This window comes from Mus caroli, unplaced genomic scaffold, assembly GCF_978045245.1.
Source record: "Mus caroli unplaced genomic scaffold, Mus_caroli_1 scaffold_7, whole genome shotgun sequence".
Lineage (NCBI taxonomy): Eukaryota > Metazoa > Chordata > Mammalia > Rodentia > Muridae > Mus > Mus caroli.
In genome coordinates, this window is record NW_028227262.1 from 41,950,465 (window position 1) to 41,964,058 (window position 13,594).

At 38.6% G+C, this 13,594-nt stretch overlaps 1 protein-coding gene across 12 annotated transcripts in view; it reads right to left on the bottom strand.

Moving 5' to 3' along the window:
- The window catches only part of LOC110295865 (contactin-4), a 1,019,336-nt gene that overhangs the window by 20,211 nt on the left and 985,531 nt on the right, over positions 1-13,594 (bottom strand). For 10 of the 12 annotated variants that reach the window (XM_029478665.2, XM_029478667.2, XM_085840201.1 and 7 more), the window contains 4 exons: positions 11,408-11,566; positions 5,247-5,396; positions 3,548-3,618; positions 2,265-2,499 (listed from right to left, as the gene is read on the bottom strand). In XM_029478665.2, coding sequence (XP_029334525.1) covers positions 2,265-2,499; positions 3,548-3,618; positions 5,247-5,396; positions 11,408-11,566 — 615 coding nt within the window. Of the gene's footprint in view, positions 1-2,264; positions 2,500-3,547; positions 3,619-3,926; positions 4,249-5,246; positions 5,397-11,407; positions 11,567-13,594 lie in introns of those variants that run through there. The other 2 variants (XM_085840203.1, XM_085840202.1) reach the window with 1 other exon arrangement.

A 13,594-nucleotide genomic window follows, 5' to 3' on the forward strand; every position in this document is an offset into this window, starting at 1 on the left:
GCTTCTTTAAATGGAGTTAGAAGGCAAAAAGAACCCATGGTCATATGTCCTTCGTACTTGTGAGACACACAATTCCTCCCCCAAACAAACAATTTTAATTTGTAGTGTGGTGGTTAGGAAAGAGATACTTCTGAAGTTTTACAAAGGTCTACACTGCAGTAAATGGAACTAAAGTCACCCAAGGGCAAGTTTAGCAGTAAGTTTTCATAGTCAACAACTTGTTTGGGTAGCTCTTTCTTAGTTGAGTTATAGTCTCAGTTGGTGGATTATGAAAACAATCGAGAAAGAAATGAGCATAGTTAACCAAATTGACTACATTTCAAGAAAGCTGCCTGGTGGCTTAGTTTTATAAGATAATCTCTAAAACCCTAGACAAGTCATTTACTATTTCAGGGACTCAGTATTCCCAAGTGCAACCAGTAGACTGAACCAATAGTTTTTCACATTCTAGTTGCTTTTGCCAGATTTTTATGCGAGTTGTACACCATTTGTATATAAAATTTTCTTTTACTATTCTACCTTACTGAAAAAACCTAGTTTAGCCATGACTTAAATAATAACATTCACAAAATTTTACCTTGGGTAGCTATGTGCTTTTTAAAATGTAATTCAAATCAGTATATGACTATTTGATACTTTTAAAACTACATCTGTTCCATGGACCCATTACTGATAAACAAAAGCATCATTTTCATTCTCTTAAGCCCCAGCACATGCTAAAGTAAGATTCCTCTTAAAGCTAACACATTTATCTGTTATAATTCAGTGTAATTTTATATACTCCTCTACATTGCATACTTCAGGAAATATTGGACATGGAGATCTCTATTTACACATAACAATAAGATTCTGATTGTGTGTTAATTCAGAATTTTTAAAAATCACCTGATACACAGGGGAAAACATCAGCTATCCTCAGGAAACACTGTCCTTCATGAGAACATATACCAAAGCTTCAAAACTTTAAATATGTTGGCATCAACATTATCATAGGGAAAAATGCAGATATTAAGTCTCAAGGCCTGAGACATAAACACCTATTCCATGCAGTAGGCTTAGGGAATCACAGAAAATCTTTGCTGTTCAAGGCGAGGCCAGAAGAATGAGTAGGGATTTATAACATGAGTAAGACAGAGAATAGGAAATGCAGAAGAACCTGCAAGGAGACAGATTTGGTTCAGATCGGATCATACCCAGACTTTTGCATGTAGTATGTAGTATGTAGTATGTAGTATGTAGGGGAGAGCTGTGAGATTCAGCAAAGAGGTAGAGGAGAGGTTGTGGAAAACTGTTGCTTCTATGGGAATCATTTCTCTACAAGAAAAAGAATATGTAGCTTCCTTGATGACTCCAAACTAATGTCTCAACTTTTATATGCTGTCCTGTGATTTAATTCTGTATATCATCATTACAACAAGGGTGAGCTCTGGGCATGCAGGACCCTCCTGGAAGAATTAAGTATGAGGACCCTGGAACATTATGGCAGTGTGAATGGAAATCAAGCTGCTTCATGATTTCCTCTCCTATGAAGTGAGAGTCACAGCAAAATGGCTTAAACCACAAGTGATGGGAGAGAGTGAAACATTCCATTTTGATATTCATCTAAAGGTAAAAATATGATTCTTTTAAAATAATGATAGCACACAAGTACAGGGTATTTATGTATCAATAGATTGATAATAGACACATAGAAAAATATATCTGAAGATAACAGGGCATTTGCAACCTTGGTTGGTCCTTAACGATGTAATCAATTGGTGGAGAGCCATGTGTTTCACATATGATTGAGTTGTTAATGAGTTTTCTTGTTTTGGAAACAGATTAAAATATGTACCCCAGGCTGGTCTCAAATTAGCTAATGTGCTTCAAACGCCCATATTCTGGGATTACTGGAGTGTACACACATGGTCAGAGAGTGTGTGTGTGTGTGTGTGTGTGAGAGAGAGAGAGAGAGAGAGAGAGAGAGAGACAGAGACAGAGACAGAGACAGAGACACAGAGACACAGAGACACAGAGAGAGACACAGAGACAAAGAGAGACAGCAAGAGACACACAGAGACAGAGAGAGGGAGAGAAGGAGAGAGACACAGAGAGGCACACACACACACACAGAGCATATGGTAGATAGTGAGCCAATGATTTATAGAATACTTGTCTGTAATGAAGCTATCCTTTTGATTTCTATGTCTGTTATAAGTTGATGGTATATCCTAAAAGGAACACCATTTAGAATTGAAGAAATATCGAGGTAGCATGAACCATACCTTCTTCAGCAGAATACACCAGCGTGGTGGGACTGAAAGGGCCTTCCCCTTTGTTATTGAAGACACCCACTTTAACCTCAAAGGGAGAGAATGGACGCACACTCTCATTCCTGAACACGTATCTGGAGGCATCAGCTGAAGCCAGCACGGTCAGCATCCAGATCATTTTGCCATGTGGCCGGAAGGCAACCACGTAACCAAAGCCTCTGCCATTCTGTAATTCCTCAGGGACTGTCTGGGGGAGGAAGGGAGGTTGTACTCAGAAAGCACAATAGTTTGATTCAAATATTAAAGGGGACTCCTCAGTTCTTGCTTCGGGTGATTCAACTGCTAAAGACTATGCCTCACCAATTGAAATTGGGTTTTACTTGCCAGCACCTTTTAAACTTAGGGCTATCCTTTACCTGCCTCAGGTATTCATGTGATACCAGAGCCTTGAAAATGAAATGAAGGTCAGCTCTGGAGAATTGGGCTCTGGTAACCTGGACTCAACTCAACCAATGATGCTCAAGTAACCACACAGTTGGTTAAAACAAAAACAAAAATGAAAACGAAAACAAAACAAAGTAAAAAAAAAAAAAAAAACCTTCCATCACACACCATCCAGTAATCATTTTCCTTGGGTGTCAAATATATGAACGAATTCACAAAAGAGGGCTATCTTTGTTCAGGCAAGATCCTGCCCCTAAGGAGAGGCTCTGAGCTCAGCTGGGAGGCAGGGATAGTGGGGGCTTTCTTTTCTTGCTCTGCTGGGGCTCTGGGTAAATGAAGCGCTTTTTATTTCAGGGGACATTGTCTAAAATCTTGGGAACACATTTCAAGCCTTTTCTGAAGCTTCCACCTCCTCTCTCAAAATCAATTTTTAATAAATTGGTCACTAACCTTCCTCCAGGTTGTTTAAAGAAATACCTCACAGCCCAGAAGCAAAGCCAACTGCCAGGAAATTGTTCTGGGACACTCAATCTATAGCTGGCAGATGTTTTAAATCAATTGTCCATGCAGCAATTCAGAAAGAAAAGAAAGACTGGTTTTCTCTGAACCAGACTTCCTTATTTTTTTTTTAAAACCTGTGTTATCTTCTCTTTCATGATTTTTTTTTTCCTGTGAGCAGTCAAACTAAAACTTGTTTCAACAATGGGTGGCCAAGCACTTTTACTTCCTGACAGCCATTAATAGATTTCTTGGAAACAGAGGGGAACAGTTCCTGGCTCCTTGTCATATGGAGGGAAATAGCAAAACAGCCCAGATAAATTCATGTCCCTTTGGTTCTGTGATGGATTTACCTCCCAGGTTATAACCAGTTCAGATTTGCTGCCTCCACCACCACTGACGTTAGCCGGGGTGACTTCAGGGACTGCAGGAGACAAAACAGAAATCAAATTATTTCAGGTGTTAATGGCAAATGGTAGCCAGGAAGGTTACCTAGATGGGATGCCTCACTGTTGTTGAGTACTTGGGCACATGTCCCTTTGTTTTTGGATATCAGAAATGACATCCTCAAGGGGAGCACTGTACTGGCTTACAGAAGCAAAATCTCCTGAGGAAAGTGCTCTTAATTACCTGTTTCTGGTTCAATGGGGTCTACACACTGACCAACCAATTGTTTAGCTCCATCCCTAAAGACCTAGGAGTTCATAGAGGAAGAAAGGACTGAAGAATCTGTTCTCTTGCTTGGTTAGACATTTATTAGTCGTGTGGTGGTAACACAAAAGACAGGACAAACTGTGCCCACATGGAGCTTACAATCTAGTGGGAGAATGAGAGCACATGCAGAAGATCACAGAGAAACTTGGACAACACCCAATGATGTCGCAGACAGAATGGAGAAGAGCAGTGGTGTTCTGGAGTAGCAGGTTGCTCAGAGGAGTGCTGGGCTAATGGCTTCTCAGAAGAAGGTGAGCTTTGAGCTGGGTGTTGAAGGAAGTGGTGGATTTAGGTTGACCCCTGGCTCACTGTGCTTAACCTCTCTGATCCCCAGTGTTCTCTGTAAAAGAGGGGAAATCAGACTCACTTCCTTCTCAGGATTACAGGGCACACTTGAGTTATAGATTTGGAGATGTGAGAAGAGAGCCTAGGGTTACTTATGCCATCATCGAAATGAAGGACTCCAGGCAGATTCTTGAAATATCTAGTTGAGGATTGCAGCTGGCCAGTCAGTATATGACCCTGATTAAAGGCAGCACAAATACATGGATTTTTTTTTTTAATTTCATCAATTCTAAGAATAAGGTGAAACTGCTGGTCTGCTTAGGATATTGCTATGCCTTTACAAATCATTGTTATTTTCATGGCTGGGAGCTCTACAGAGGCCATATAACAGGATCTTCCAGTTGACAAGAGCGTAATGTGCCTGAGTTGACTGTACAACATTTCATTATGTATTTATCAAACAGGCTACTCTCATTCATTACTTGGGACAATGGTTTATGTCCTAAGAAAATGCTAGTAAAGACTTCTGAGGAAATGTTCTCTGACCATCTGTGATTTCTGTTTGTTTGTTTTTTTTTTTTTTTTTTTTTTTTCTGACACATATACCAAAAAAGAGAGAGTTGACTTTGGAAGTATTATGCTTTTTTGTGCTCTACCACTAGACTCAAATAAAGAGGATTAAGAAGTTGATTACATCTCAGTACCAGAAAGGTTGAGATTCTCCTAGCCTGGTTTTAAGGGGAAAGGTGTGTAGATATAGAGCTAATTGAAACTAATGAAGTCAAGGATCCTCCTTAAGACAGCGCTTCTCAACCTTCCAAATGCTGTGACCATTTAATATGTTGTGGTGCTCCCCAACCATAAAAAATGTTTTTGTTGCTACTTTATAACTGTAATTTTGTTACTGTTGCGACTCATAATGTAAATATCTGTCTTTTCCGATGGCCTTTGGTGACCACTGTGAAAGTGTCATTGCACCTCCAGGTTGAGAATCACTGCCTTAAGGAATGGGAGCAACCAGAACAGACAATGCATATCTTGAGTGGTACTCACGAGCCTCTTCTGTCCTCCGTTTCTCTGAGGGCCGGCTGGGTTCCCCAATGCCAATCACATTAGCTGCAACAGTGCGGAATTCATATTCAACCCAGGGATTCAAACCCACCACAGTTGCTGTGAATGTCTTCCCATCGACGAGATCTGGAACTAAAAGATATCAAAAGGTGGGTGAGAGGGTTTAAGAGAATTCGCTCTGGCCCCTGAAATGTAGAGATGATTATAGGAGCATTTAGCACCACTATTACCAGCACCACTACCACTTCCAGGGAGCGTATTATAATTATCCTACTGGGATAGTGATGAGGACATAGGGACATGTGTTTATATCAAATGCACAAATTCTTGTTTGTGCTTTCTTTTCCCTTTTCTGCTTTTGTGTTAGTCTCTTCTTGTCAAATACTTCAGAGCAAAAACTTAAGAGGGATAAGGATTTATTTTGGCTCATGCTTTTCAAGGTGTTGGTCAAAGGTTGACTGCAGAATACCATGGTGGTAAGAACATGGTATCTGGGAAACAGAGAGAAACAGGAAGGGGCCAATGACAGGATATTTGTCAAAGGAGTACGCCAATGACCTCCAGCTAGACCCTCTTCCTAAGCTTTCATCTGCTCCCAAAATAGTGCCTATGGCTTAGGACAAAACATCACATGACTTTGTTGGGGACATTTCATGTGCAAATTGTAACACTGTTGTTCCTATCTGTGGATCAGTATTTCTAATATTTTATCTTTCTTTGCTCATTCATATTAATGCCATAATTGTTTTGGTAAAATTTTATTATCATTCCTCATAGGTCTTAATCCTTTTACCAACCCCAACACCTGCCAATATTTCTTTCTTTCTTTCTTTTTTTTTTTTTGCTGAGATGACATTTCAGGTAGAAACAAACATAATTTCCTGTAAGCAAGATACACAGTCCTTTAGAACCAAGGGATTGCTGTGTGGCCTTGATGTCTTGAAGCAGAAATAAATGCTAGGCACAATTTGATGCAACATATAAAAATTATGTTGTCAGTCCAATTTTTATAATATTTGTGTTAAGTTTTTAAGGACCTCATATATATTTTGATTCCTGCTCCCCACCTCCAATTTCTTTAGCTTATTACATCTTAGAAGTGGTTTCCTGTCTAAGCTTTGGCTTTCTGTCAAAGAGGCTTCAAAGAGGTGCTTTAGGAAGAAAGATAAGTAAACTGGATCATTATGCTTACTATGCTAAGCAACAGAACTCTGTAGAACTTCATTTTCCTTGTCTGTTAAAGAGGAATGATTACAAAATTTTACAGTGAATATAATCGTTTTACTTTACTGTTAGGATAGCTGTAAGGATTATATATAGACCCAGCATTATATGCAGAAGAACATGTAAACTGATAATTATCTAGTAAAACACCTTTGATCCTTGAACACTTTGTGTCTTATGGTATCAGCAACTGGTGCCTGATTTGAGTGAACTTGTGTAACAAAGAGTGTATGAGAATTCCTTCACTATAATAACAGTGTGCCACTACTTATAGTAACAATAGTGTTATATTTTGAACTTGGAATCTCCTTCAAAGGGTCACATGATAAAAGCTAGGTCCTGGACTACTGATGGTAGTTTGGGAAGTGACAAAAATCTTAGGAGGTGACATGGCACTGGGTTACTCCTTTGAAGAGTATCCTATCTTTGGCTCCTTCCTGACACTCATGTTTCCCAGATATCACAAAGTTTCCAATTCTGAGATATCATGTTCTCACCACCATGGTGTTCTGGCTGACTTCAGGCCCCAAGCACGGAAGCCAGCCAATCATTCACCAAAATCAGTAAAACCATGAACCAAAATAAATCTTTATCCCTCTTTAACTGTTTCTCCCAAGAACCTAGCTTCTAACCAAGAAGCTAAAAAGGAAAAAAGAAAGCACATAGAAGAGTTTGTGAAAATGATTAAAACTTTTTCCTGCCTTGTCATCTCCAAATTAATAGAAGTACAGGTGGAGGCAGCAAGACAAAAGGCTCCACACAGTCCTCAGATATTCTATTTTTTTATGTTCATTCATTGAAAATTTATTCACTCTTACTTATTCCGTTCACTATTTTTTATTTAAGTTTTATTGCCTTATGATGAGAAAGGATACATAATTTCAATTGATCTGAATTTGTTAACATTTAAAAACATACTTTGAATAAGTAGACTTACATCACTTTCTTCTTTCCCTTTTGTACCCCAGCTCCTCCCAGAGACCACCTATAAAACCTGCCATACCTTTTTTTATCATATTAATTAAAATTTATAAAATATTATAATAAAAATGAGTATTATAAAAGTTGTTTGATATAAAACAATCAATTGAACAGTCTTCTGTATATGCTTGTCTACAGCAATACTAAAAATATATTTTTTCTCAATATAAATTTTAAATAACTCCAAATATATTAACTGTATGATATTTTGAAATAATTTATCACTATTAGTTTTTTTAATGAACATAAATAGATAAAGTTTTTTTGTTTGTTTGTTTTGTTTTTAGTAGCGATTAAAATCCTGGCTCTTACTGTGGTACAAACCCAAAATAAGAACAATTTTTGGACATTGGAGTTCATTTTAATAGGGCTGTACGTCAATGTCCCTCACATCACCAAAGGATTTTACCTCCATAGAAGCTAAGCTAAGAGTTGACAGTTCTGCTACACCAAGGAATGAACTGTAAGCATGATTTTTGAATACAGAATTCCTGCTATGGTCAAAGCTATTTGACTTGAGTGACTGTCTTCATTCTCAGCCCACATGGAACAGGTTACATTCGTTTAAGAAATGGTGTGTGTTGAGATGGTCTATCCATGAAGTCTTTCATCAACTTTTTCAATGAAGAATGGTTCTGCTTGGAGGGTGGCACAGACATTAAATGAGGGTAAGATTCTGGTTCCTTGGTTGTAATGATTTTGAAAAGCATTCATCTAAGAATAAGAGTAACTTATAAAGTCCTCTTATTCAAAATTGATTCAATAATTATAAATATCAAACAAAGCATTCTGTCTCACTCTTTGCTGTTCTCTTACAAGCCACCTCCCAAATTAATTGCCTATGTTTCTTTTGGCTGTGTAAATAATTTTGAAATAGGAAAGGTGTTCTGAAAACCTTAGTATAGTGTGAAAACATCAAATAAACAGTCCTACTAATAGAGAGACTGAGACAGGAGAAGCATGATTTCAAGACCGTTTGTGGCACACAGCAAGACCGTTTGTGGCACACAGCAAGACCCAGTCACATACAAACAAGCAGAAAGTGTATATGGATTGTACAATATTGGACCTATTTCTCCAATTACCAAATTAGAGAGACCACTGGATGACAGCCAACAAATTTCTAAGTTCTTTTTTTTTTTTTTTTTTTTTGGTAACAAAAGGGTTTATTTGGCCTACATATCCAGAGTTACAGTTCACTGAGGGAAGCCAAGGCAGGAACTCCAACTGAGCAGGAACCTGGAGAATGGAACTGGTGCAGAGTCCATGGAATATTTGCTGCTTACTGGCTTGTTCCTCATCAATTTTAAACAACCTGCTTTCTTTTTTTCTTTTCTTTTTTCCATTTTTCAAAAATTTCCTCTCATCCTGAACGCAGTTTCCCCTCCCTCCACTCCTTCTAGTTTCTCCTCAACTTCTTCTCTCCAATATATCCACTCCTCCATTTCTCCTTCAGAAAAGATCAGGCACCCGAGGATATCAACTGAACACAGCATAGCAAGTTACTATAAGACTAAGCACAAACCCTCTCATATCACGGCTTGGGGAGGCAACCCAATAGGAGGAAAAGGTCCTAAGAACAGGTGAAAGAACTTCCCCACTCCCACTGTTTTTTTTTTTTTTTCTTTTTTTTTTTTGATTTTTATTACATATTTTCCTCAATTACATTTCCAATGCTATCCCAAAAGTCCCCCATAGCGCCCCCCACTTCCCTACCCACCCATTCCCATTCTTTTGGCCCTGGCATTCCCCTATATTGGGGCATATAAAGTTTGCAAGTCCAATGGGCCTCTCTTTCCATTGATGGCCGACTAGGCCATCTTTCGATACATATGCAGCTAGAGACAAGAGCTCCGGGGTTCTGGTTAGTACATCATGTTGTTCCAACAATAGGGTTGCAGATCCCTTTAGCTCCTTGGGTACTTTCTCTAGCCAAAACAAGATATTCTTGGATATTTCTCCATTGGGAGCCCTGTGACTAAGTTCTTATATTTTTAATTTTAATTGATTATAACATGTTGGTAACATTAATTTTCATATTAAGAGATATTAAGGAAAAGTGATTGTTACTTGCCATTGTTTTTATTGTTAGAAGTGGAATTATGTTTGTGTGGGTTTGTTGAAAGATTACTTTCTTGCTTCTTCTAGGGTGTAGTTTCCCTCCTTGTGTTGGTGTTTTCCATCTATTATTTTTTGTAGAGCTGGATTTGTGGAAAGATATTGTATAAATTTGGTTTTGTCATGGAATATCTTGTTTTGGCTGCCTATGGTAATTTAGAGTTTTGCTGGGTATAGTAGTTTGGGCCGGCATTTGTGTTCTCTTATCGTCTGTATGACATCTGCCCAGGATCTTTTAGCTCTCATAATCTCTGGTGAAAAGTCTGGTGTAACTCGGATAGGTCTACCTTTATATGTTACTTGACTCTTCCCCATACTGCTTTTAAAATTCTTTCTTTGTTTAGTGCATTTGGTGTTTTTATTATTATGTGATGGAAGGAATTTCTTTTCTGGTCCAGTCTATTTGGAGTTCTGTAGGCTTCTTGTATGTTCATGATCACCTCTTTCTTTAGGTTAGGGAGGTTTTCTTCTATAATTTTGTTGAAGGTATTTACTGGCCCTTTAAGTTGAGAATCTTCACTCTCTTCTATACCTATTATTCTTAGGCTTGGTCTTCTCATTGTGTCCTGGATGTTTTGGATTGGGAGTTTTTTGCATTTTCTTTCACTGTTGTGTCAATGTTTTCTATGGTATCTTCTGCACCTGAGATTTTCTCTTCTATCTCTTGTATTCTGTTAGTGATGCTTGCATCTATGATTCATGATATCTTTCCTAGGATTTCTAAATCCAGAGTTGTCTCCCTTTGTGATTTCTTTATTGGTTCTAGTTCCATTTTTAGATCCTGGGTGGTTTTTTTCTTTCCTTTGCCTGTTTGATTGTGTTCTCCTATATTTCTTTAAGGGAGTTATTTATGTCCTTCTTAAAGTCCTCTATCATCATCATGAGAAGTGATTTTAGATCTGAATCTTGCTTTTCTGGTATATTCAGGGTATCCAGTACTTGCTATGATGGGAGAATTGGGTTCTGATGATGCCAAGTAACCTTGGTTTCTGTTGCTTATGTTCTTACTTTTGGCTCCTGCCATCTGATTATTTCAAGTTCTACCTACCCTGACTATGTCTGACTAGAGCCTGTCCTTCCTGGTTGTGTAAGAACTCCTCAGAAACAAGCTGTCTCTGTGATTTTGTGATTTTGGGATCCTGTGATCCTGGGCTGCCTCTGGGACCCCGAGATCGTGGTGTGACCAAGGTCATGGGATCCTGTGATCGTATGATCCTGGGCGTGTTAGAGCACCTGGGAGTAGAGCTGCCTCTGAGTGTTGTGGGGCTGGCTGCAAAGTTTGCGCCCAAGTCTGCTCAGGCCACTGGCCCAGACAGACCAGAAGGAATGCAAGCCCTATTCTATTCTATTCTATTCTATTCTATTCTATTCTATTCTATTCTATTCTATTCTATTCTATTCTATTCTATTCTATACAGCTGTCTATGGACCTTGCAGAGACTGTGATTTGTAGGCTTGCATTTTCTACTACTTTCCAATGTGGATCACTGTGGAATGAAGGTGATTTTAGGTAAAACATAGATTGATTCATTGTATTTTTATAAATAGTTTGAAGCTTTTTAGGGAAATAAAAGCACCAAGCATAGTACAGCTATCATTCAATAGATGCTGATGCTCAGGTACAGTGACACTAGTGTAAGTTAGTGTGGAGGAAAACATTAAAGACATCATATTAGAGCTAGCTCATGTCTGGGAGATGCAGATGCAATGTATCATTTGCAACTGTGTTGACTTAAATGGCTTAGCTTCTTCCATATTTCATTCACACTTTATTCTAGAAGTCTCTGACAGATAACAGCACCCAGCATGCAGTATGGTACCTGTATTGACTGCTTGCCAGCCCACGGAGAATGGAGTCCTAGCTTGGATAACATACATGGTGATGGGGCTGTGGTTGTCAGGTCCTGGTCTCCAAGAAAGCTGAGCAGTGGTGTCTGTGATTTCATCTATGGTCACAGCCTCGGGCGGACCTGGAGGACCTAAGAGAGGGCAAGGCATTCAGAATTAGACAGCATACTCAAATGTCCAAGTATATAACCTACTTACTTAAACGGGGTACTGAATCACTTAATCATTTGTTTAACTATCTACATGTCCATTCTATAATTTCTTTAAAAAAATCTATTGGGTAACAAGAACATAGTTTAACTTTGAAACTATAGCAATGAGCTGACACATGTTGCTTCCTTGCAGAGGCTCACAGAATATAGGGGAAAACAGAAATAGGCAAAGAAAAAAATTACAATGGAATGTCCTGATGATGTTGGGAGAGAATATTGGGGCTCCATCTGCCATCTACACTGCATTCAGCAAAGGGACTACTGTGAAAATGGTCAGTTCTCAAGAGTCATAAAACCATCTTCCTCTTTGAAGTAATTCCAAAATTGGGTTGGAGTCTAACATGTTAGTTTCTATAAATAATACCTATATTTTTCTACTTATCTTTCTGATGGTTACTGTTTCTCTACTTCCATGTACTTAAACCATTGAAGAGGGAAGAAATCCTATTTAAATGGCAGTCTGGATATCATACACAGAGGGATAGAAAAACAATTAGGAGGTGAAACATCAATAGGGTCAAAGGAAAGACCCAGAACTTTCCTAGCTGCCAGTATTAGAAGCTGTGGCCAGACAGTTAAATGTGCTTTTTAAAATGTAGCTTAGATATCACCAATTTATCACCTTGAAATAGAAGGTGATGATGAGTGTTTTAGGTGCTAAACCCTTACTTGTTGGGCAGACATAAGGAGAGATTCCTAAGAAGGTTTTTTTTTTTTTTTTTCTGATACCTAAATTAGCAATCAAATATATTGTCAAAAGATTACTGGGCTGTGCCGCAGGGACAAGGTAAAAAGGCCACCTCTAATGGAGTAGGGGAAAAATAATGGAAATTTGCCAGGTAAGATTCTGTTTGGAAATCTCCTTCACCTTTATGAACACCTTGCATTCTCTCTGCTTCTTTAAAAATCACTTTTATAGACTCACAGGTGAGGCTAAATCTATCTTCTTTCTCCCACTCCTGAATGAAATGCCTGCAAATGTGTATGTTGGAACTGATTAATTTTCCATGGTGACATTTCAGCAAGCCAGTCTAATGTCATCTAGTCAGACCTGAGGTGACCTTTGGTCTTTTCTCCTAATAACCAGGCAAAGTCCAGAAGACAATCTATGCTCCTTTGTATCAGACCAGCATTCTCCTCCTGGTATTTCTACCCTTTTTCTTTATGAATGTTGTTCGAGAGCCTTTAGAATCTCCCACAAATAGAAAAGTGTTCCCTTTAAACCACTCACAGAATTAAATCAATAGGAGCTATCTGAGTCCCTTTGTGGCCACTGTGTAGGAAGCAAATGAAGGGGTGGTAAGGGCCTGGCACTAGAGGGAGGAAGATGCTTTTGGGGACCCTGTCATCCTTTTTCTTCTTGTCACTATCCCCACCAGTGCATAGCTGTGCTCTTAGGGACTGTTTACTTTGTTGTTAGAAAATTGGACCCCTCTTTCAACAACAGCGACAACAGCAACTACAAAATGTCCCCTGAACAAAACATGAGACTTTTTTTTTGTCACAGCACAAGGACAACTATTTTGATGCTGGTGTCTGCCTCTTGCTCAGGGAAGGGTGGCCTTGCTGGTGGCCATGAGACAGTTGCAGATTAGGTAAAGCAGACATCGGGGAATTAAAGGTTCCAGAGTCAACATAAAAACCCATACTTGTTCTAAATATAAAAACCTCTTAAGGGCAGTGGAATACATTTCTGTCTCCTCACAGCAATGTGGATGAAAGATGCAAGGACAGAGCAGGAGGAGATAAGATGAAAGATTGTGGCTTTAAGTGTCATATTAATTTATTGGCCTTATTAACTGATTAGGCTAGAGTTTCTTTTAGACTGCGTTTGCAAATTCCTTTTGGTATGCAATGCTATTTTCTGGGAAATGAAGTATACAATATCATTTAAGAACTTCAAGTACTACTGATTTAAATATTTATTAGTCTAATTTATTGGTTTTT